Source organism: Oryzias latipes, chromosome 3 (genome assembly GCF_002234675.1).
Source record: "Oryzias latipes chromosome 3, ASM223467v1".
Taxonomy (NCBI): domain Eukaryota; kingdom Metazoa; phylum Chordata; class Actinopteri; order Beloniformes; family Adrianichthyidae; genus Oryzias; species Oryzias latipes.
In genome coordinates this window covers 20,526,491-20,550,760 of record NC_019861.2, presented here as the reverse complement: position 1 = coordinate 20,550,760, position 24,270 = coordinate 20,526,491, and the positions used below count along the sequence as shown (strand labels likewise).

Below are 24,270 nucleotides of genomic sequence, written 5' to 3'. Positions count from 1 at the left end.
AGTTCAATGTTTAGTGGTGTTAAATATTTCTTCTTTGGTTTTGCCCTTCAGTAAAATGCAGGAACTCAGCCCTTTACCTACTTCTCTAGGAGTCCAGCTTATATTACCCAGACTCCTTAGTGGGACATGATGACAGAATAAGCCAAACCTGAAGCACAGGGAATGGTAATGTATAAATATGGAGGAAATTTTGAGAGGAAAGGTAGAAAATAGCATATATTTTCTCCTTCAGCCCTCTTGTTTATTCATAGCATTTACAGGTCTGGTCTGAATGAAGGGCAGGGGCTTGGGAAGAGCACCCCCAACCCCTCAACCCCCACTCCCACGGCTTTCCAACTTTCATTAAGTGTCATTACCAGTACTTTCAGAAAGCTGGACAGGCTGAGACCTGACATCCCCTCTGCAGACTCTGTCTCCATGCATATGGATGTATTTCTGATCCTGTCAATCCACCGCAGAGGAGGGGGGAATTAGGCCAACAAGAGAGGATGGGGCTTTAAGACTGCTTCCATATTTGGCTCTAATGGCATAGATGGAGCAACTAATTTGTCTTTTTTTCTTTTGCTTTTTGTTTTCTTTACATCACTTATAGCTGGCACTTACAACATGCTCAGAATATCCCTTTAGATCCTAGGAAGAATCTAAAGTGATATTCTGATACAGCTATATCTGACATTATTAGATTTTTTTGTGAGCTTAAGGGTCTCATACCGCCCTTTCTGTGCATTGAAATGCATTTTATCCTCTTGTGAAAAATGGGGTTTTATTTTCAGCCAGTACACAATATTCTTGTATTGCTAGAAATGTGCATTTTCAGCTGTGTGGTATTCATTAGCAATTTGCCATTCCAGTTCACTTACATTGAGACTGTCTGCTTATTGATGGCAGACCTTGTTGTGTTTATTTGTATATCGAGGAATGAAAAATTAATATTATACGCTTTCTTGAGCAGAAGTTATCAAGATTCAGTGTAAATGGTACTTGGTATTAAATTTTCACAGCAGATTGCTGTTATTAGGGAGAAAAAGCCAACTCCTTTGAGCAGTCATCTTCCTGGGAGGCAATCTATTTCTCTTTCACGCCGCCGGAGTGCTGGACCCGGCTCTTAATGCACTGAAGCAAAAATGCTTCGGTCCGCAACCTTTCACGCCTTCAGCTCTCCTTTATGTGATTGAATAGTTAATAACTGTGAGTCGCCTGTGGAAGCTTTGTGCCTCGGTCCTTTTGAGGCACTTCTCTTCTTTTTGTCTTCTCGGTTGCTGTACCTGCCCAGTGCTGTCAGCCTGCATGTCTGCTTGCCCCCGATGTGGAGTCAATTGATAGCCCACACCTTTTCCAACAGCCCCTCGTACTTTTATCCGTATCTCTTCTACCTGACGTGCTGCTTGTGTGTCTGTGCATTAGAGTCTGAAGAGCTACGCATCAGATTGTCATCGCCCCTCCCTGCCTGTACACAACCGCACAAACAGACACTACTTCTTCATGCAGCTCATTAGCCCATCTCACGCTCACTGCTGTAGCAGAATGTGACCCTGCCTAATTGTGTACCATGCTCATTTGTTCTCCCTGCATGATGTGACGATTGCTTATTTATTCTCCTCAGGGCTCCCATCTCACATTAAAATGATTGACTCATTTCATTCACTGAACATTTTCAGGGTTTATTTGATAAGCTCATTTCCCTTGGCATTCAAATCCTTCCTTCTCCCTTGCTTAAAAGTTATAATGTTACCCAGACACATTGTTATTCATAGCCTGGATTGCTTTTTTCAGCTAATTATCTGTTTTACAGCATAACTTTGCATGTGTGATATTGTTTATTCCACTGGAATTGAGCTGCACAAAGGGCAGAAATTAGTGATGCTGTAGGAACGGCTGAGGAGCCAATTGTGTTCTCAAAGCTGGCAGACGTGAACAACGAGAATCTTAAAAGGGAATGGGACACTGTGCAAGCTCGGCCAAAATGAGCCAAGTAAATTTGCATTCTGTTATTTATGTGTGGTTGGAGGCCTGTTTTACAAATGAAAAATGCCATCGAACAATCATGTAATAAGGGAGTTTCAACACAAAAAAGGAGCAGAACAAGCAGCTCCAGGCTGGGAATTGTGCTAGCATTGTTAGCACTTGTTCCACCAGCCTGTTGCCAATGTTTTCTCCCTCCAGCTATTGTACATCGACCAGGCCTCTGGGACACAACCGGTGGGTCAGGTAAAACGAACATTTTTGATCATGACGAGCCTAAAAAAGGTGTGACCAGTAGAAGTCTGAGGATTTTGCACTTTGGTGTAGCAAGTTTTCACAAATATTTGAAGAAATTGTATTTTGAGCTCTAGTAATGGAATCATTCCCATATGCTTTTTAAAAATGATATTACCTGATTTCAAATTTTTGGTGAAACAAAGATTTCCAATGTTTTTATGTGTTTGTATTACACAAACAAACAAAAAAGTGTAAAATCCTGCCACAGGTATCATCATCCCTGAATGAAGATGAAGCCTATTTCTCTTTTGGAACAGCCTTTGTAGTCTTTGTTCATCCCGTAATTGGAATGTTTGTTGTTGTTGTTGTTGTAGGGCTTTGGGCCCACAGAGGACTGAACGTCTGCGAGCCTTTGTGTTCCACTGATCTTTGCAAAGTTGGAGGATATTTTGAGGAAGATGAAATCCCAGGCCGAACAGGTGGAAACAACTCGAAGTTCGGAAGGTACTATGATTGGAAAAAACCTCACCTTTCAAAAAACCTTTGTCTGATGATGATTGTCAAATAATTTATTAACTTTGTTTACAACCCAAACGTTTGCAGCAACATTGAACAACGATATTGTTAACATTAGCACTATTAGTGTTACATTTTTTTAAGATTTATAGAAAGAAAAACATAAATACCTATGTTTTTACCGTGAGTACAAATAAAGACCATCCAATTATTACAGCTAAAATCTTAAAAACCTTAGATAAATGAGAAATCACAGGCAAATAAAACAATAATAAAGGCATCCAAACCCTAGCAAGTCTGCTTTTGTTCTTCCACCCCACCCAGCACAAGCAGGCATCGCTGCAGCTCTGAGAGTTCCATGCCCATCGGCCTTCAATCACATGGGATGTCTGAGTTTGACAGTATAAAGTCTTTCTTCTAGAACAAAATAAGAGCCCTAAGCAACAGTGGATGAGCTTTTGGTTACTGTGGAGTCCACAGGGAGGCAGACCAAGCTCGGTTGAACAGTCTACCCAAAGTGCTGGTTAGGGATGAAACGGTAAAGTAAGGGGAGGGATGCCATCGCAGACCACCATCTCTTACCAATGTGGCTGTCCAAAGGAGGGAAATTCACCCATCACCTTCTGCCGTGGCAAAATGAGAAACAGTGGTCCAACTAACAGAGCTTTCACTTCTGTTAAAAAGAAATTCAGTTTGGTGACATTAACCCTTGTGCTATCTTAGATGACTCCACCCTTACTTTGACGTGTTCTCCCTACCATGACAAAGGTGGATAAAGGTGGAAAGATTTCATGTAATCCATGGACACCAGTGAAGATCACAAATCATTGAAGAAAAAAGGTTCAGAGCACTGTGTAGTGGGTCTAGATGACCCAACTCTCAACATTAAAGTGCCTAGGATAGTACAAGGGTTAAACTATTTTCCCTTCATGTACATGCACTGATAGCCTCTCCGTCATATGCGGAGCAGTTATGAAGTGAAGGACAGCCAACAACACATCGCCTCCTGCTTCCATCATAAACCACATGTGGGTTTAGACCCATTGAAGGTAAAGGACTGCAGAAAATGTGTGGGTGTAGGGTGGGGTGGGTGTAGGGGGGGCTAGCATTCAAAATTCAATCAAGTGAAGGCCATCTCCAGCAGGGTAACAGCGTGTGCAGGCAAAGAAGGGATGAGGGAAAACTCAGCTGAAGTTTCCACTGGGCCTGCTGTGCTCCTAATGCAGCCTTGGATGTAATTGGGTCCCAGAAGGCTGTTCATTATTGCTGGTGAGTGAGGCAACAAAACAGAAAGGGGAAGAGGGGAAAAGGAAAATATCTCATTCTTTACTCCCTGCTTTTGTCCTGGCACCAATATGGGACACCAGTTAATTAAAAGAGAAGTTCAAGTCACTGTTTTTCTCATCAATCTCACTTGTGCTTTTATTAAGTTTGTAATGACAGCAGAGCTTGTCCCTGTCAGCCACCAGACACTCGGCCAAGGGGAAAAGATGAGAAGGAGACAGGGGAGGGGCAGTTAATGTGAGGGATGGCTCATTTCAGCAAATCTCACAGTGGTCAACCTCTAACATCACCATAATCCCTCCATCAAATCTCAGGCTGATGAGATGTTGTCTGCAGAGGACAGTCGGCTTATGAAAAGGGAGCTGCTTCTTTTTTCTTTTTAATTTAGGGTGCAACAACAGAGCCTATTTAAGAGGCGTGGCCTCTGTATCCTAATATTGGTGGCTCCTATCTGCACAACCCTGGAGGCCGTTTTAATTCCTTCCATCATTACAGGAAGCTTCCACGGAAAGCTTTAGCAAAGGCGGCTGCTCAAACTGCCATTCACAAAGACAATTTTAAAATGTCAGTCCATTGCTAAAATTTGTCTCATTAAAATTGGTGAGGTCTATTATATCCACCCCTCCTCCACCTGCCACACTCAATCAAGAGGACTCAGAGAAGTGAGGGGGTCGAGGGCAGGCTCATAATGTGTTTATTTGCATGAGAGTTACAGCGACACGGATGATCATTGACCAACAGGAGAGACATGGAGCGGAGGGAACCGCAAGGAAAATCACTGATGGCCATTACGGTTTTTCCTCTGTCCTCTAAACTGACCCAAGATGGTCAGGACGTGTTGATGCAACTGCAAAGACGAGTATTACAGACTTTGGTCCATCAGTGAGCTGACCACAAGCTTAAAATCCAACAATAATGGAAGATGAAGCTTTTATTTTATTGAACCCTTGTGCCATCCTATGACCCCACCCTTACATTGACGTGTTCTCCCTACCATGACAAAGGTGGATAAGGGTGGAAAGATGTCATGTAATCCATGGACACCACTGAAGATCACAAATCACTGAAGAACAAAGGTTCAGAGCACTGTCTAGTGGGTCTACATGACCCAACTCCCAATGGTAAAGTGCCTAGGATAGCCCAAGGGTTAAATGCATAATTGTTTGCTTAAAAGATTGACCTTTTGCTTGCTTTGAGTCTTAAAGTGCTAAACCAAGAATGTTAATGTATCAGCATTTTTAGATTGCTCCATTTTTCCCAAAAGTTTGTCTTTCAACTTGACTAGATGTCAGAGTTCAACATTTTTAAAGAAACCTTTCATTTCACCTCTCTAAAGCGGTCGATTTTTAAGCCATTTATTGGCAATATAAATTTGAAATTCCATTTTCCGTCTGATTTTACATAAAGTCGAACCTCTTTGCTTTAAATGTCCACATCAAAGAAAACCTTGCACTTAGAGAAGTTTTTTTTTTATTTTTACACAAAATGTTGGCATAAAAGCAATTGTGTGCTTTATGTTACAAACAGAACACTTTTACTGTTTTTATTGAAGACCTGATCTGAATCTCTATTATATATTCATCAACAAACGCATAACAAAATCCATTGAGATGACTGCAGCGAGCCCGGTGCCCATGAGGCTCTCACAGTTGATAGGTTTAATCTAGCGTGCTGGAGTTTTAAAGCCTTGCTGAGGTGCACTACTTTACTTAGACCAAGGTCCCACACAAGCACCTAAAGGTCAATATCTTAAGCTTGCACGAGTGTGTTGTGTTTTACAACTCAACTTAAGAATCAATACACACTTCTACCACAAGTACAGTTTAAATGGTGCTTCCGCCTGTAGGGGCACAGCCTGTAAATGCAAGGACACAAAGATGCATAACAAATATTCCTTTTTAGGTGACCAGTTAGGAACAATTTCAGAGCCTTGTTTGGCTCAAATTAAAAAATGTAAAATCTTTTGCAATGATCACTAAATGTAAAAAAATAAAACATTTCTTTAAATGTATCATGGGGACATCTAGAAGCTGATGGAGGTGGTGCGAGGCGTTCCAATGGCCTCATGTTGAATTTGTGCCTTATACAAGTTCTCACTCTAGTGGTCGGTTAACAAACTGCAGTTGTAAGGAAGTGGCAGCCGGAGGTGGACTCGTCATGTGCTGGTGTTGACCAATAGTAAGCCAGCTTTAAAGTCCAAAGCGAGCCGGGGTGCGTCTGGGTGTCATGGGGGCCTCTTCTTTTCTTCCCGGGGTGCAGATTTTAACTGCCCTATAAAAGGTAAGACAAAAAAAAACAAAGTAGCTCAATTTGCTTCAGTAATCATCTCTGTTCAGTCTTTATCACAGCGTGCAGTCGAATGCTGTGCATTTCTCTAAAAGTGAATGCGGAGAACAAAAGCCAGCAAATGTGGGCATGAAGCTGCAGGATGGGGGGGGGGGGGGGGGGGGGGGGGCAGTGAAAAGGTAGACTGATGTCTCTGTGAAGTGTTTGGACATGGAGCTGAAGCCTCTGACAGCACAATCTATCATCTTTAATTACATGACACTGACACTGCCCACACTTCTGCCTCCTGCTCACATACACACACCTGCAGCAATTACACCATCAGGCAATAACCCCCTCCTGTCACCGTGCTCCCCACCCACCCAACACCACCTATCTTTGTCTCCTTGTTCATTTCACATGTGCTGCACGTGGCTTCAGCACAAAGGCTTCATGTAGATTTCAAGGATAAACAAGGAGGTTTCCTTTCATAAAAAACAGTATTTCCCATTTTTGAAGATGGGAATCGGAAAATAGAGTTTTGTCTGAATCTCGTTAATTTTCCATGAATAAAACAGTACAGATTAGCACATACATCTAGTAAAAATGTGACATTGTTGCATTTAAATGGTGGAATCTCTGTAATAGCTCTTATTGGTTCTTACTTTTCAATTGATGGAAAGGTCAACATAGGCTAACATAGAGCTGCTAAAAGCTAAAGAAAATAATGTCGGAATTCCAAACTGCACATTGAAAATGTCAGAGGCATGTGGATGTTAATCTTTTTAATTCCTCTTAAGATGTAAAAAAAAAAAAAAAAGAATTAAGAAATATTTGGAGTAAATCCGTCTTTATTAAGTAAAACCTCCAAACAAAACAACTTAGCCTAAATAGAGTTAAAGTTCCAATGAGTCTGATTAAACCGGAAATCACTGGATGTCTATTAATTAAACCAAAGTGCACATTATGTTAATTGCCGGCAGTTTTTTGGAATCAAAGAAAAGAAAAAAGAAAAACTAAGTAAAAGTGTCATCCTAGAAGAACTGAGCGTATTATTAAAAGCCTTCAGAGAAGAGTCTGCCATAAGCCCAAGAGAGCCCCCAACTCCAATAACACACATTTAAGTTCTGTTGTTAGATCCCATAATCCTAAACTTCTAATATGATTATTTTCACACAAACCTCAAGACTGATAAATTAGCTGATTAATTAACAATAAAAAGTTGCTTTAAAATCACTCTTTAAAGTCTAATTTTTCACTACAAAACTCACAGATGGGTGTGAAATGATTTTTTTGGTCTAATTTAAAAATGAACGCTCCCCTCCTTTTGCTATTCTGCTATGGCACAATTTAAATTGCTGCAGTAATGGGGGTCAGCCAGGAGTCAATATTATTTCTTTTTGTCTCGTCTGGAAGGACCAGAGGTGAGAAAAGCTCATCATGAAAAGTGAGAAAGGTGGAGTGGAGAGAGTCGTGGAGTGGAGGAGGGGTGGAGATATGGGCTGACAGCTGGATAAGTAAATGAAACATTTCTAATGCCGTCTGTGTATGGAAAATGGGGAACCATTGTTGAATGAAGCCTGAATGATGAGCCACAGTGAATGAAGGTGCAACACCAACTTACCTGACAATGTTCATGTTGCTCTTCTTCTCCTGCTCCTCTCGACGCGTGCGGAGTTGCTCCTGTGCCATGGCCATTTCCTCCTCCATGTTGGTGATCTCATCTTTGGCACGACGGCGGTTCTCCTATGATAACAGGAAGCACAAAGGTTCAAAGATGGCACTAATGTGCTTTAGGTGACAAACTTATCTGAGTTACCAAAATAAAAGTAAGAGTTAGAAATCATAAAAGGCCTATATCAAGCAAAATCAACGTTTTAAGCTTTGAAGTGTGTTGTAGTGTTCATTCCTCACAAAAAATAACCTCAAAGTGGAATTTTGATCCATCTGAGCATTTTTCTAAAAACCTGTGTTCGGAGCAGCAACCACAAAAACGACTGGGCTCTCACATTGTGACGTAAATAAGTGAGAAACAGCCCCTTACAGGAAGCGTCTGTGCTGCCAGCACCACCCCCAGGCTAACACACACACACACACACACACTTTCTCCGCTGAGCTAACGATGATCTGTTAAACGGTTTTAATTTCTATACACAATAAGCACATCCATGTTTGCAAAAGTTTAGATGTTTGTTTCCGTGGGTAAAACACACACATGGTGCAGAGGATGACACTAGGTTGGTGTCATGAAGTGGGCGGCACCCACAAGGAGCGAAAGGCGGAGCCTCAGAGATCGAGTCGTCTTACATCTGGGTAGAAAAATTAGCTACGAGAATAACTTATTTCATAGAAAAGTTTGTTCTTTAGTGTCCCAAAGGTTAATATATTATCATATATATGGATGTAATTTACTCTGAAAGACAAGCATGAAATAGGCCCTTTAAATTATAGCTAATCCAAGTTCAACTTCTTGCTTTACTGGCAGCAACCGTTGTAAAATTGATTGAGCATCGGTTGCACAAAAACAGAGGCTGAATGGTGTGAAACACAAAACACAAACGCACAAGTTTCAAACCCTTTCCCTCACAAATATTCTCTATGGAATAATTCTTCCCATCTCTCTACTTTAGATACGGGGTACTACTCCTTCAAATAGAGAGCTCACAAAAACAGTAACTATGAACCATATAATCTCATTAATTTCTTTAAGAGGGCGCTGTCATCTCTTTAATTTGTAATGCATGAACCAGATTGCTCCAGCCTTCTTTAGTTTGAACTTACTTGTCTGCTTCTTCCTGCTTGCTTGACGCTGTAGAACATTGGTCCAAGCTCTGCTAGCCACTCTCCATCCACTGCAGTCACACACTGCATGTACTCCTAAAACCCAAATAAAAAGATTAATAACCTGTTCGTGCTTTAATTTCATAGAATATTTCCTTCCACCTTTACTTACCTTAGTGGTCATGACAAGTTCGTGGTAAATGATGTAGTCAGGAGTGTAGCCCATTCCGAACAGGGAGCTCGTAGGGTGCAGATGGCATGGCATTCCAGTCCTCACATTAACATACTCTCCAATACCCTGGGAACCAAAATACATTCATAAAAACAGGTTGAAGAAGCATTTGGTTGATGCAGTGTGTGCATTTTTTATGTGGATTAGTGCCTGCGTTTACTGTTTCACTATAAGATCACAGCAAAGCAGGATTTCAGGGTCAATTTTCTTCTGGAACTGGATTAGACAGCAGCAAAATAAATCTATACGATATCCAACATTACTATGATTGCTTGGGTTAGCTGGCTGCTCATAAGTCAAACCGAGAACCATTATTATAAAGTCATGATTTCAAATTCCCTTTCAGATTTTAGCACAGTATTAATGTGAGGCCAGAGGGGATATTTCACCACTTTGTAATTATGCTGCTATAAATCTGCAACAACCAGTCGCCACTGGGCCTAACATATTAACCGAGGAAAGCCCAGAGAGCAGAAAGTACCTTCAGCTTGGCTGCTTGGTGGAAGTACGCCGCACAGATGCACTTTCTAATAATATCCCAGTCTGAGCCGCAAGAAACTAGGTTCATCTTCTGCTGCACCATGATGTCCTTTAACTGGGAGCGCACCTCACGCACCTGCACGTTTATTAGAGGTCAGTGTAAGAAACATGATCCTTTTGTTTCACAGCCGACATGAAAAAAGGAATGTAAATATTCTTTAAATATATCCTGGAACACATTACAGACTAGAATATTTATGGATCATTGTCTGTTACACTTTTTCTGAATCATCTCCTTATATATCTGCAGAAAATAAGTAATTTATACTAAAAAATAGTATACAGCATCACACTAGTGTTGGCATGACAGTTACAATAAGTTCCAATAAGGAGGACATATTTCTGGAATATTAAAAGTAAAGGAGAAGCAGTCTGACCTTGCGCATGGCTTTGGTGTGAATGAAATGGTCGTTGCACCAGATGCTGGAGTAATTGTTGTTCTTCCACTGGTTGTAGACATTCAGGTAAGTGAGATGATCGCTCTCTGGAACAGAGAACTTTTCTCTGACCTGATCACTCTCCTCCTCACGACCCTACAAAAAGACAGAGACAGAACTGTGTATTCAGATGTGTTAGCTGTTACAGGTACAGAGACAGTTTGCTGTTGAAGAAATAGTAGAACCATTGTTTAAATTCACAGCTCCCATTCTGTACATCTTTTTTTTTTTGTCAGATAATTACGGTAAGTGTTTTTTCAAGTACCTAGCTGGCAGCTTGTGTTGCTTTTTCCCTAAATAATGAAATCATGACACAGGAAATTGGGCCACAAGAATGTCCTCCTGACCTACAATCCTTCAACAATATGCTGCAAAAAGCTCTGAAGAGGGGAGAATTTTGCATCAGATCGATACCTTGGGTCTGTAGAAGATGGCAGGCACAGACAACATGGAGACAATGATGAGGATGTCCGCACTGCACCCCATATCACAGGACACGATGAGCATCTTGGAGAGAGCAGGGTCCAAGGGAAATTCCACCATTAGACGTCCTGTTGGTGTCAGGGCGCCTAAAAAACAAACAACAAAAAACAACGGTATTATCAGATGTGTAAAATACAAAAAAATACACTGGATATAGAAAAGTAAGGGAGGGGCAAGAACCAGCATTATTCTTAGAAAGGTGAATTACTGACAGCTTGAGCAAAACTAGTTCAAAAATTAAAGAGAAAGATCAAATAACTTTCCAATTTCTGATTTAAATGATTAGACAAAATAGTGTAAGAAGCTTATGATGTGGAAAACCAGAGTAGCAGAGCAGGCAGTTTGGAGCAGGTAAGCGAGATAATCTGCTGTTAACACACTATACAGGGAATCATCAAAAGTTCCTCCTCATCATCAAATCCTTAAATCCTCCCAGGATCTGGCAAAGGATGAGACAGAAATGAGACCGGGCCAGTCAAATCCAACACCGGATCAGTTCCTGTGCAATTACTTCACTAGCTGAACCCCACAACTACCTCCTCCAAGAACGTCTGCATAATCGATGCCGCATCATTTACACCAGCCGCTCCCTCACCTGCTGCAGCTTAAAGAAGCACTGAGGAGGAAATACTTCAATAGGAGGTCTGGTTGCCATGAATAATTTTGTCTTAAATAAAAAATAAATTAAATGTTACACCCAGTACATAAAAAACAATAAAACATGTAAAGGTGCAGAAATTCCTGATTGGATTTTCTTTCTTATTATGTATTATGTAAAGATATTTGAAATATCAAAAGCAAATCACAGATTCCAAAGCTTGAACACTGTGCACAATCATCTTTATGAAAGTATACCTTAGGTCCTCAATTACAGCAATTTAAGTTTGGAAAACAAAACACACAAAAAAGTGTTGCAAAGGTTTTAATCTTTCAAAGTCCTTGTCACAAATAAGCTATATCATCTTTTTTAAACAGTTAATATTTAAATGTCACTTAAAAGTGTGAAGCAGATGAAACAACATTTCTGATCTGCATCTGTAGCTGGCACTCACCTGTGTTGTCAAGAGCTCCTAAAATCCACAGCTGGTACATGGAGTTTAGCATGTTGTCCTCTGGTGGCGGATCCATGAAATGAAATAGGAGCAAGTCCTGAACCCCTAAGGACTTCAACAACAAAACCACATTGGCCAGGTTGGTCCTCTGGATCTCAGGAATGGTGGTGGTCAGCATCTCATTCTTATAGGCACTCTGAGTGTATAGTCTAGTTAACAAAAACACAGAAAACACAGACATGAGAGTGTTGGCATTATGAAAAACATTTTGATTTATTCACAACAAAGACATACAAATGATGTAAACGGTGCATATGAGGCTTTTCTGAAATGTTATTTAGATCTTTACAATAGACACTGTCCAGAAGTTCTAAGTAGACCTAAATCTAAAAATAAAAGAAAACCCTGGATAACAAAGGGCTTACAGAATGCTTGTAAAAAGAAAAACAAACTCTATAAGGACTTTTTAAACTTAAGAACAGCAGCAGCTGAAAAACGTTATAAGGTTTACAAAAACAAGTTAACAAATGTATTGAGACAAGCTGAAAAGAAATATTATCATAGGATTCTGTATGAAAATAAACATAACTTAAAGGCTACGTGGAATATTCTGAATAAGGTCATAGGAAATAAGTCAGGATCAATAGAACTACCTCACTTCTTCCTTAAAGACAATGTGGTCATCAAAAAGCAAGAGGACATGCCAAATGAATTTAGTTCATTTTTTGTAAATACAGGACCCAATTTAGCAGAAAATATTACATGCAATATACAATCAAAAGACATTATTAAAAATAAAAATTGGATTTCCCAATCTATGTATTTATCTGATGTGACTGAAAATGACATTTTGACTACAGTATACAAACTAAAAAACAAGACCTCAAAGGACAGTGACGGGATTGACATGAAATTAATAAAAATGACCATAGATTGTGTTGTTAAACCACTACATCATATCTTTAATCTTTCACTTCAATTAGGAATTTTTCCTGAGAAGATGAAAATAGCTAAAGTTATTCCTTTTTTTAAAAATGGAGACAGACATACTTTTAATAATTACAGACCAGTATCATTACTTTCTCAATTTTCTAAAGTTTTAGAAAAGTTGTTTGTTAGCAAACTAGACAGCTTTATTGAAAAAAATAAATTGTTAAGTGAGAATCAGTTTGGGTTTCGTTCTAATAGGTCTACAGATTTGGCTATAATGAAAATAGTTGAAGAAATTTCAACAGCAATTGACAAAAAGAAATACACAATAGGAGTTTTCATTGACTTAAAGAAGGCTTTTGACACCATAGATCAGGGGTGGGCAATTCCAGGCCTCGAGGGCCAGTGTGTCTGCATGATTTCCAGATAGTCTTGCCCTACTCATGGCTGATTACCTGGTTCAGGTGTGTCCAGCCAATAATCTTGCCCTACTCATGGCTGATTTCATTCCGCGATGATCCAGTATAAACTGAGGGAAGTGACTTTAACAAAAAAAGTAACAAACAAAATTGAAAAGAAGTCGTCCGCTCCCGCACTTAACTAGTCAAGTGGACCGGCGGATCGCGGACTTACAGCTTTGTGTTTGATGGGAAGGGGGGGGTGCTCTGTTACATCAGCGCTATGTGTGGGAGATTTAAGACTGCGATCCGTCCCGCAGCTCTAGGAGTACGAGCTACCGAACTCAGAACCGGGTCTAAAAGTGTGTGTCTGAGCAGAGCTCGGATCGTCAGCACACACACAGCGCTTTGGGGCGTTGTAAGCTTTAAAGCAGAAATGTCGCTCAGTCCTTAGAAACCGTTCAAACAATCACGTGGATTTGTGTTTCCAGTCGTGTCCCGACTAAATAAAGGCTGATGTTATTCCCACATGTTTATGTGCAACCAGGATTCAGCGCCACCCAAAGATAATGTTGTTAGCCCGTGTTAGCATACTGCTAATCCTGGCTTCTTTCCGGCTCCGTTCTTCAACAGAAAAAGCACTGACCACACGGGTTAAAATTCAAATGATGAGCGAACAGGTGTTTCATAATAACCATTACATTATTAAAAGCACGTTTAGAAGATCGTCTCGTATATTACCGAGCTGACGTGTCAATGTATATAGCCGCTCGGCGCTGTTTAACATTGTTTTGTATTGAATTGTTGCATTCAATAAAGTTTGAAAAAAAAATAGCCGCTCGGCGGAAATTATATCCTCTTCCGGTTTTTCAAACCCTACTGCGCATGTGCGAATGATTTATTCCGACCGAAAGTGTGACCTTAGTGAACGTTTGTTATATTCTGAAAACATTTTTCTGGGCCCATGTACACAGTTCAATTCTAATCTGACCATTGATCCGGTCAAGATATTTTTCACATGTAACCGCGGCTTATGGTGTCGACTCACAGCGTGGCGGGGGCGTGGCATCACGATGGTGTCTCTCCATCGGGATGTCACTCACCCATCACGACAACCAGCACAACCCTAGTTCGATCTCTAATTGTTGATCTTGATTCAAGAATCGAATCTGTAAGTAGCAATCCACAGCCCCAAGTAGTTCCTATCCTCTGAGAGGATTTAAGGTAAATCTGTTACCTATAGCACTGCCCTGGTCCTGTACGTCCGGCTCGACCTGAACGCTGGTTGGCGTTAGCCTGGCTGATGGGGTAAACCTGGAGAGCGTCCATACCAATCCGAGGATTGAAAACCTGTTGACATCAAATTTAAAATTGAGTGACATTTCATTTTTAGGTATTTGATATTTAGAATCTACTATTTAACTTTCAAGAAATCTGCGAGTACCTTAAGTTTACAATATCCTGAATCCACCACAAACATGATCCCATCCACCGTGAGGGAGGTCTCAGCGATGTTTGTAGCAACAATACATTTCCTCACACCATCTGGAGCCTAACATCATGTGGCACAAGGTCAGTTAGTAGGGGAGCAACACTCTGAAAGATGGATATGCATGAAAAAGCAATATTGAGTCTCGTAACAAAAACTAACCTTCTGGAAGATCTTGGCCTGGAGGTCAGATGGAAGCTGTGAGTAAATGGGAAGCACAGCCAGAGGAGGAGCATTATCCAGTTCTCCCAAACGCTCCACAATCTGATCTGATGTCACCTGAAGTGAAGTGACGAGGTGAAATGTCATTAAAATGAAGGAAGCCATTTTCACTGCAGCAAAATTAAGCTTTATGTGGAATTGTACCTTCCGTTTTCCCTCTCAACCATAAAGCATGTCCATGGTTAACAAACATCCCATGTTTCTATCTTCAAAATTAAACCATTCACTTTTATTTGTTCCCCAGAATGAAATCAGTAGCTATGTATTGAAGAAAGAATGATTTTAGTGACTGTGTCCTCACCTCAATATCCTCCTGCCCCGGCATGAAGATGAGGATGTCTCCCACCATCCCACTAAGGTGGATTTGAAGAGCCTGCTTTACTGCCGCCTCCACATAGTCCTCCTGAGGGGTCTAAACAGCACATGGTATGCGATTAAAAAACACAGCAAAGATCTCAGAAAATTCATGAATTATGTTGGGGAAAAAATTATTTCCTAAATTTCACCAAATTCAACTAAAACTGCAAAAACAAAAAAAGGCCTTCAATAAATGTATCTATCTTTGTCAAGAGTACAGGGTTATAATTAAAACAGGATTCTTTTAAGTAAGTTTTTGGTGTCTACTTTAAACATAAGCAGTTTATTTTAGGTACAAATAGAAATAGCATACCTTGCTGAACAAGATGTCAACTGGAAATGTTCTTCCTGGAATATGGAATATGGGCACATTGCCGAAAAAGGCAGCAAATTTGTCAGAGTCCATAGTAGCCGAGGTAACGATGAGCTTCAGGTCATTGCGTCTTGATACAACCTAAACAAAAGTTTGATTTAATTTATTGCAGAAACATGAAAGATCTGATTTGCAGCACCCATGAAACATTGGTTTCTTTAGCAAATCTAAAATAAAGGTGACTCTACCTCACGTAGCAGTCCAAACAGAACATCAGTGTTCAAGGAACGCTCGTGAGCTTCGTCCATTATAACAGCGCTGTAGTGATCCAGATCTGACTCCCTTAAAGACTCCCTGAGCAAAATTCCGTCCGTCATATACTTGATCATTGTGCTCTCTGAGGTACAGTCCTCAAAGCGGATTGCATAGCCAACCTGCAAGAAACCAAAAAATAAAGTGAAAAGTCCTGAACACATCACACATCCTTAAAAGACCAGAAACATTTATTTTTAAAAGATTCTCCTGCGTTTATTCGACTTTTCCTCAAACTCTTTCATAATGTTACCAGGCTTCACTTGTTTTCCTGTAGATGGCACTGTTGGACACTATATGACCAGAAGTGTCTCAGTGTATAAACTCGACCTATTTTTACCCGACTTATCAAATAACACCAAATACAAAGAATAAAGTGATAAAAATATGCTTTAAAAAAGAAAATGCACTTAAAAAAAATAAAAAAATGGCTCTACCATCATCCCTTTTAAAACTGAAATAATGTTTTTCACACTGGTCCATGTGAAAAGAGGAAAGAGGCTGCAATAGGATCTCCTGAAATAGCCGACTGTCTCACCTCTTCACCAAGGTTGCTGCCTATTTCTTCGCTGACTCTCTTAGCGACACTCATGGCTGCCACTCTCCGAGGCTGCGTGCAGCCCACCATGCCGTAGCGAGTATAACCATCTTCATGGAGGTACTGTGTTAGCTGGGTGGTCTTCCCACTGCCCGTTTCCCCAACAACAATCACTATGCTGTTGTCCCTGTAGAATCAGGATATTACAGTGAGTTCATACACATTAAAATAGAATACGAGCAACAATTCTCATGTTCACGCTGTAGCTTTAGGTAGATTTTAGAAGAGCTGTGCTACAATACCTGATAATGTTGAGCAGTTGCTGCCTGACAGCAAAGATGGGCAGATACTGTCTTTGCTCCAGAAGACTTTTTTTCTTGGCAAAGTCGCTGCTGGCCTCAGACTTCTCTTTCATGTGGTCCGCAAATTTCTGATCTGCCCTGCAAAGCATTCACAAAGAACTTCATTATTATAGCACAGATGGAAAAAAAGATTTATTATATGAATTTTTTTAAAGGTCATTTGCTTAGTCACTTGTAATCAACTTTTCCATCTTCCCCTACTGGTTTGCCACCAGGCTCTTCCTCCTCTGTCTTCTTGATGCCCATAATGTCACCCAGTTTGGTGCCTGCCAGCTCCCAATGTTTGTGTTGTGCCTGAAAAAAGTCGTTCATTTTAAATCTCTTGGAAAATGTAAAGTTATCACTAAACATCTTTACAGAGATGCTGACAGCTGTCACTGTTTTGAGAGAGTTAGATTCATTTATTGTGGTGAAAATGACAAAAGTAGCAAAAACTTGATTAAAAAAAACAAACTTCAAGTTAAGGACATTTCAATAAATGGAATATGAGATTGTTTAAACTGCAAAAAAAAGTGGTTAGTAAAAAAGGTATGTAGTAAAAATGTATGCTTTTGTGTTTATTGTCTTAATAAAAGGCAAGTAGATCATTTATTACATCAATATAGAAAATCTTGCTTATCTTCTAAAAGCTGTCACTTTTCAGTATGAAGTAGAATAAATAAATCTAAATAAAGGTTTTTAGTATGAAGTTACCTTATGTTTAGAGCATATTGCTGTGTCTCAACACTTTACTATAATAAAACTTCTAATGTGCCTAAAATTTAAACAATACAGTGTTCATCCTGAAACTATTGTTTCTTTTACTTACCTAACTATTCTTCTTACAAATGTATTTGTAACCAAGCTTCTATTTCACATTTATGTATATTTTGTCTGTGTTTACAAATGTGTGCAGTTGAAAAAGGCTCAAAAAAAGAAGTCATTTAAAAAAAAAAACTTACAGGAATATTTATGTATATAATGAAAATATGGCATTTGTTTGAACGACAAGTTCAAAAAAAGTGAACAAAAGCTCCAAGAAGACCCTACTACTAACAAGATTAGAAAAATGCTTACAGATACTTTGTGAAAGATAAGGCTCTTTCAGTTTTAGCATGTAGTGATGGTAAATAAATGTTCCTCTCATAGAGAGAGGTTTTGCGTGGTTGCTCATATAAAGTTGCATTAGGTCAACATTTGAAATAACCATTTGTATGTCAAAAAAAAAAACAAAGCCTAGAAAAGAAAAGAAAATCTGGTTGTTCGTTTTTCAAAGACTGCCTTTTGGAAAAATCCTACACAGACCATGCCTTGATTTGCCACAAAATTCCATCTTTGTTGACCATACCTTCTTGCGTTCCTTCTGCTCCCGATGTTTACGAACAAGTTGGCTGCCTTTTCGAGAGATGATAGCCATATCAGAGGTAGCATCCTTCACCGGAATGACAGGCTCTGGCTACAAGAGAAAACCAATGTCTAAATCATAAACTACTCAAAAGTGGGAATAAATGTTTCAAATAAGCGCATGATATATTTAAGGATATTACAGTAAAAAAAGGGGGAAAAAAGTGGTTATCTCTGCGAATAACTCTAAAAAATAAAAATATAGCTCATTCATAATGAGGTGTTAAAACCCCTTGGCACCTGAATTTATTCCAGTGATGAAAAATAAATGACACTTGTGTTTTTTTCTTTAAAGTAGATGCTAGATAAAGGTAAGTCTAAAGCAAAAGCAGTTTGATGCATATTTGCATCAATCAGTGTCAAGGGGCTTAAGACTTTACTAGAGTGTGTTTATTTGAAAGATACAAAGTACTGTACAGTCCATCTAGAACATAACTTTTAGAGCAAACCAAATATAAGCCCCAATGTTGCTGTTATTCACCTGTTTAGTGAAGACTATTCTCCCATCCAGGAAAGGAGGAACCAGGTTATGAACAAGCAGATGAACTTTGGTTGCATTGTCCTCCTCAAAGTCCTCATCCACTTCCAGCCTTTGCACCACACCACTGGTCAGCATACGGTTCGTCTCCCACCTTTCATTGTCCTGGAAGAAAAAACAAATTATTTTTAAAATGCACCCATGGAGCAAATACAGTACAGCAAATAAAGTACACTCATACATACTAACTAGAGGCTTTATTTATTAGTATTGTGCTTGCACCTCATTGATCTGTCGCTTCTGGGCAGATATTCTTTTCTGAGTCTGTTTCTGAAGAATCTGCTCTCTTTTCTTTACATATTCTTCAGATGTGGAGGTGAAGGGATTGTGGAACTCATCATATCCTTCATCCATCATGTACCAATCTCGGTCAGCTTGCTGTAGATTAAAAAAAAAAAAAGAATGTAAGTACAGATCAGCAATTGCTTAGTAAATCAGCAAACACCCAACAAGACACAGCAATGAGACCTTTTGGTCCTCTTCCCACTCTTCTTTCTCGCTCTCCTTATCAAACATAATTCCTCCTTCTGCGCCTTCTTTGCGGCCTAAAAGATTGAGGAAAAAGTCAAAAACACACTGCATGTGCATGACAATGCAAAAACATTTTTTTAAATATACCTTTTCCTTGCGACAAACGAGGTGTTGAGCCCAAATGTTTTCTGTCATTGGCCCATTCGTTGTACTTGTAAGACGGTGTTGGGAGAGGTGTATCGTCTGTGTAACGACCTCTGACTGATCTGAAATCACAACAGATGAAAGCAGCTTCAGTCTCTCTGCAATTCAAATTGATTTTTTTAAGTTAAAAACTAGATTTAGAAAATTGTTGACAATTATTCTTTTGAAGAAAAATTACATGGGTTGCTCTGTATTTTTTATGTGCTTCAAATAATTAAAAATAAAAACACATTTTTTCCTTAGGCCTTAAAACTTCAGCAATTTAAGTCATAATGGAGGTAAGGTTTTGGAGTCACTCACCTGTCCTTCCTCTCACTTTCTCGTCCAGAGCGATGGCTTCTTTCTGAGCGATCTGAATCTCTTGGAGATGGAAAAGGAGATGGAGACTCCCACTGGGAATGCCTCACACTGTTGTAACCACTGTCGTCCTCATCCCAGTTGGAGTGGGAAGGTGTGAAAGAATCTGTAAAAACAAAAGAAGGTGACTTCCAGCAGCTACATTAAAAATTCATCTGGAGAAACAGTCAGAAAAAAGGCAAACCTCTGGGGCGTTGCAGCGGTGTGGAGGGTTCATCTCTTTTACTCCCTCGGCTGATGCGCTCCGACCATACATCTCTCTGCGAGCGCTCGCTCCTTTCGCTGTGTTCCCCACGTTCCGAACGACTGCCGCTGCTACCACGTCCGTGGCTGTGTTCCCTCTCATCTACAACACGGTCAAAACCAAAGCTGTGTCAACACACTTAAATGATCCTTCTCTCTTTAGCAGATCCAAACAATATTTGTAAAAACTTAATTTGTGGTGCTTTGATGATGGCATTACAGTAGAAAAGAATGTATGCTCTGTGTATCACAAGCGAATAAAAATGTAAAAGTAAAAAAGTGGGACAGGGTGCAGGGTCAAGATTTTTTTGGTTTCCACTAATGTTTCACTAAATTTACAGTCAAATATTTGAATCTATTACAGCACAACTTTATGGATGAAGACCAAATGATCCGTAGAATCACCTCTTTCACTCCGTCGCTCCCTGCTACCATCTCTGCTCCTGTCTTTGTCTCTCCTCTTGTCCTCCTTGGAAGAAGCATAGACCCCATGCTCTCGCCTGTCCTTCTCCCTCTGCTGGTGTCTGCGTCTGAACTCTTCACTGACTCCTCCAGGGTTGGACGGTGTCTCAGACCCCGTCACTCGATACTTCCTACAAGCAAACATGCAATACCAGGAGGCACTGTTAAAGATGGGCTACGGTACACAAAAATTCACTTCACATGGAGAAATATTGACTGCAAGCTGTAATTTGTGAAAAAAGAATGCAATACACAAGGCATTTTTGTTTTTAATAAAAATGTTGCATGGGTAAAATGATTATGTATACTTAAAATTGAAGAGAAATGTTATAACATCCAGAATATAGTATAGACACTGTTCATTTTCATAATAAAAACAACCTAGTATAAATCATTTGGGGAGCCAAACATTGGGCATTAATTTCATAAAGATCTAATTTTTTCAAATTACCGTTCTTTCTTGGCACTTTTATTCTCTTCGTCGTCCTCTTCATCAGAGCCGGAGTCACTTTTACCCTCTTCCCAGTCCTTGTAGGAAGAAATCTTTGACTTCTTTCTGTCTCTTTCATCGCAGTTGAATTGTTCCTGTTCTTTGGTCTCCCGCTCCTTTCTCTTTTGGGCAGCCAGTAGATCCAAGCCCAGCAAAGATGTACGTGGTGTAGGTGCTCGAAAAACATGAGGTTCTGCAGCAGTACTCTTTTTCTTTACAATCAGACCGCCAACCTGAGCTTCTGGACTGGTCCCTTCCAGCCTATGCATGGAAACATCCTCCTCCTCCATCCTCTGACAGCAAACACAGACAAGTTGAGCATAACAAATAACAACAGCACTTTTGATATGCTGGTCATGAGAGCACTTAACATTTATAAGTTCACTGAAACTACAAATAATGTGTTTACTATGAATAGATGCAAAACTTAACAAGTATTTGCTTGAAACTTCTAATTTGTAAAAAATAAAAAAATAAAAAACGAAGTAGTTCCACAACCAGTGAAAAGTTTTAGAACACTCCCATGTTTCCAGTTTTTATTGGAAAGTAATCAGTATTATAAAGGCGCTTGAAATAAAATGTATTATTATTATTATTATTATTATGTCTGTTATCCTCGCAATCTTAAGAATATTAGAAATTAGAAAGTGGAAATCCTGGAGCGAATTTACAAGCTAAAATGTAACTTTTAATTATTTAAAGTAGCCACTTTTTATAGATATAGCCACTAAACAGAGTCAGGCATTCTTTCTGCAACAGAAACTCTTTAAAAACGCATCTCCAGGCCTCCTGCAGGGGTTCACATAAATGCTTGCCACTTTGCTTTTCCTTTTCCATCCACAAGTTTGAAGGATGTGCAGGGATCTCCATGTTTCAAAGATTACCATTTTGTTATTTATTCTAAGGTAGTTCTGGCAATGCTTGGATTTTTATTTGGAGTCATTATGTTGTTGAAGGATTAGCCCTTGACCAACTAAATGTATACAACAAAATAAAAGTAGTGAGCTTAGAATGCCGTAGTTTCTGTTGGTTTTAGGTTCCTCTCTGTGCAACCCACTGAGCCTGGGCCCAGAAAAACAGATCCATACCCTCACATATCCTCCTCTATGTTTGACAGTTGGTATCACAGACTGTGGAGCCTTTGCTTCACCTTTTTGACAAAGATTCTGTGACACAAAGCAAATATTTCAACATTTTATTAATTGATCAATACCTTATGTAGAAAAGCTGTTGAACCTTAACCTGCCTGTTAAGTCCCACAAAATGAGTTCACCAATTCAGCGGCGACTTTGGATCTTCCAGACTTTTTCCTTTCAAGAGTTTTCCCAACTTTCTGTGCACGTTTTGATTATGAATACAATTATATTTTTATACAATAAAACTCACTGACGCCTTGACTTTCTTTATTTGTCTGTACAAAATACCTACACTTTTTGGTGTTTTGATGGGCTGTGTCTCTTCCATTGTCGTTTTTTTTCTGCTTTTTCTTTTGAAAACAAAAAAATACTTTTAGATGTAAAACACTGTTTAACTACTCCCTGCTCTCATGAAGATTGAGAATGTTGCACGTTATCAAAAAAAGTAGGAACACCTGTACAAATTATTTTTAAGTCTTGATGAACATCTAGCTTTAAACTGTTAATCTATTTCATGGTAGTAGACATTTTGTGTATTTCAGAAATCTGTACTTTCTTAGTTTAGCCATAATTATTATGGCTAAATATGAATATTTATTATTATTAGCTGGCAAGAACTTGTAACCATTTCATGTTATTATTTGGAAATTACCGCCCTGAATTCTTTAAAATCGTGTGGATTTTAGATGTTCTAAAGCTGTTGACCGACAGAGTAAATTGTTAACTAGGAAAATATAAAATTAAAATCAATTATAGTCTTCAGTTAGATGACTGACTTGCAAAAAAGAAGAAAAAAAGGAATAGGCAAACCTGCTGTGCTTGTAAAGGCGCATTTACCATGGTATATTGCTTTGCAATTATACAATTTCTCAATGTTTACAATTAATTTGCGATTCATAGATTACTTTGGCTTTATTCGGTTAATCAAACCTTTTTTTTTAGCCTGAATAAAAATGGAAACAAAAACCCTTGCCACCCCCCCCCCTCCTCCTCCTCCTCCTCCTCGCATGAAAATAATTCAAACTAAAAGTGTTGATGGAAAAATCACCTTGATCAACCTGATTTTGAACATAGTCTACTGAGTATGGTGAATTTACGCACATTGACCTGCTCAAAAAGCGATTATAAATATTTGATTTTTACTGTTATTCACTGCAGTTTATTGTAAATGAATTGGACCTACCTCGGGCCGAACAGCTACCGTTAGCTTTCCCAAAAGCTACTTGTTAGCATAGAGCACCAGAAGATAGAACACCGCCACTTCTATTTCTGGGAGCCAAATGAAAAAAACCTTCATACGAACTTCAAGATCAGACGACAATGTTGTTCACTTCTGAAGACAGAGACAACAAGTAGAACGTAAATTCGTATATACGACGCAAATGTTTACAGACGCCAAAACAGCCATTTCAATCCCACAATGCACTCTGTTCTTCTTCTACACATGCCTGCAGTGTCTATGCTGCCACCCACAGGACATTCTAAAAAATAAAATAAAATAAAAATTTGTTAAAACAACTTAAAATCTCTTTTTTGTCTTCAGGACACGAATATTCGGCTTACCGTTTGTTCACATAATCAGCAACGGCAGATACATAGAAAAAAGCTAGTAGAAAAAGCTATATATTAAACACCACAGACGTGGACTTATATTTTTTTGTTCCCTAAAAGTCTCCTGCACACAGAAGTTATTCTTAAAAGGGTCATTTTGTCCCTTATTTTTAAATATAGGGGGACGAGTTATTTATTTGTGTGGCGTACTAAGGTTTACACTTGTTTACCAGCATCTGTGGCTTATGTTTTCTTTCACCACACTACTACAGTTTTGGTTCACTTGCTCTAAGTATGTCTTTTAGCCAAAGTTTACTTTATATCCTTTAAGTAGTGACTTGTCAGTGTATTTTTTTCAAAGAAACTTACTCTATGAAGTTAAAATAAAAATGATTTTGCCCCAAAAGAAAAAATAAATCTGGCCCAAGGTTATCTTGCAGGAAAATATGGAAACTGGATGTATTGCTGCCTACTTTGTGTTTTGCAAATTTTCGAATGGATGGAGGAGACCTTTTTTAAAATATATATTAAAAACTACAAACCATAAAATGTTACCCAGATTTTTTAACAACATTATTCACGCCACGAAAAACGCAAGTCATGTTCTCATGCGCAATGACAGCACACACTTGACAACCTTTGCGCATTTCTTTGGTCTCATGATCACAAGGTGGCTGATCTGATTGGCCACCACTCAAAATCTCGCCCACTCATTGGTTGATGAC

At 39.3% G+C, this 24,270-nt stretch overlaps 1 protein-coding gene across 1 annotated transcript; it reads right to left on the bottom strand.

Moving 5' to 3' along the window:
* Positions 1–4,670: 4,670 nt before the first annotated feature.
* Positions 4,671–23,429, bottom strand: dhx38 (DEAH-box helicase 38). The gene is made up of 27 exons (XM_004066986.4): positions 23,178–23,429; positions 20,820–21,151; positions 20,312–20,499; positions 19,848–20,009; positions 19,607–19,769; positions 19,250–19,368; positions 19,100–19,176; positions 18,854–19,009; positions 18,575–18,736; positions 18,038–18,145; positions 16,883–17,004; positions 16,651–16,788; positions 16,349–16,535; positions 15,747–15,932; positions 15,499–15,639; positions 15,130–15,240; positions 14,769–14,885; positions 14,562–14,669; positions 14,355–14,467; positions 11,790–11,998; positions 10,669–10,823; positions 10,195–10,350; positions 9,759–9,893; positions 9,218–9,343; positions 9,046–9,141; positions 7,889–8,010; positions 4,671–6,270 (listed from the first exon to the last, which is right to left on the bottom strand). The coding sequence occupies exons 2-27, from the start codon at positions 21,146–21,148 to the stop codon at positions 6,189–6,191; spliced, it is 3,768 nt and encodes a 1,255-aa protein (XP_004067034.1). The 5' UTR covers positions 21,149–21,151; positions 23,178–23,429; the 3' UTR covers positions 4,671–6,188.
* Between the last annotated feature and the right edge of the window lie 841 nt (positions 23,430–24,270).

Bases quoted from the DNA above. Each gene is read 5' to 3' on its own strand.
- dhx38 (XM_004066986.4), bottom strand. From the start codon at position 21,148: ATGGAGGAGGAGGATGTTTCCATGCATAGGCTGGAAGGGACCAGTCCA. The intron at 18,146-18,574 runs GTGAATAACAGC...TTTCTCTTGTAG, and splicing joins GAATAGTCTTCACTAAACAG to CCAGAGCCTGTCATTCCGGT. The intron at 16,536-16,650 runs GTATTGTAGCAC...CTGATTCTACAG, and splicing joins CAACTGCTCAACATTATCAG to GGACAACAGCATAGTGATTG.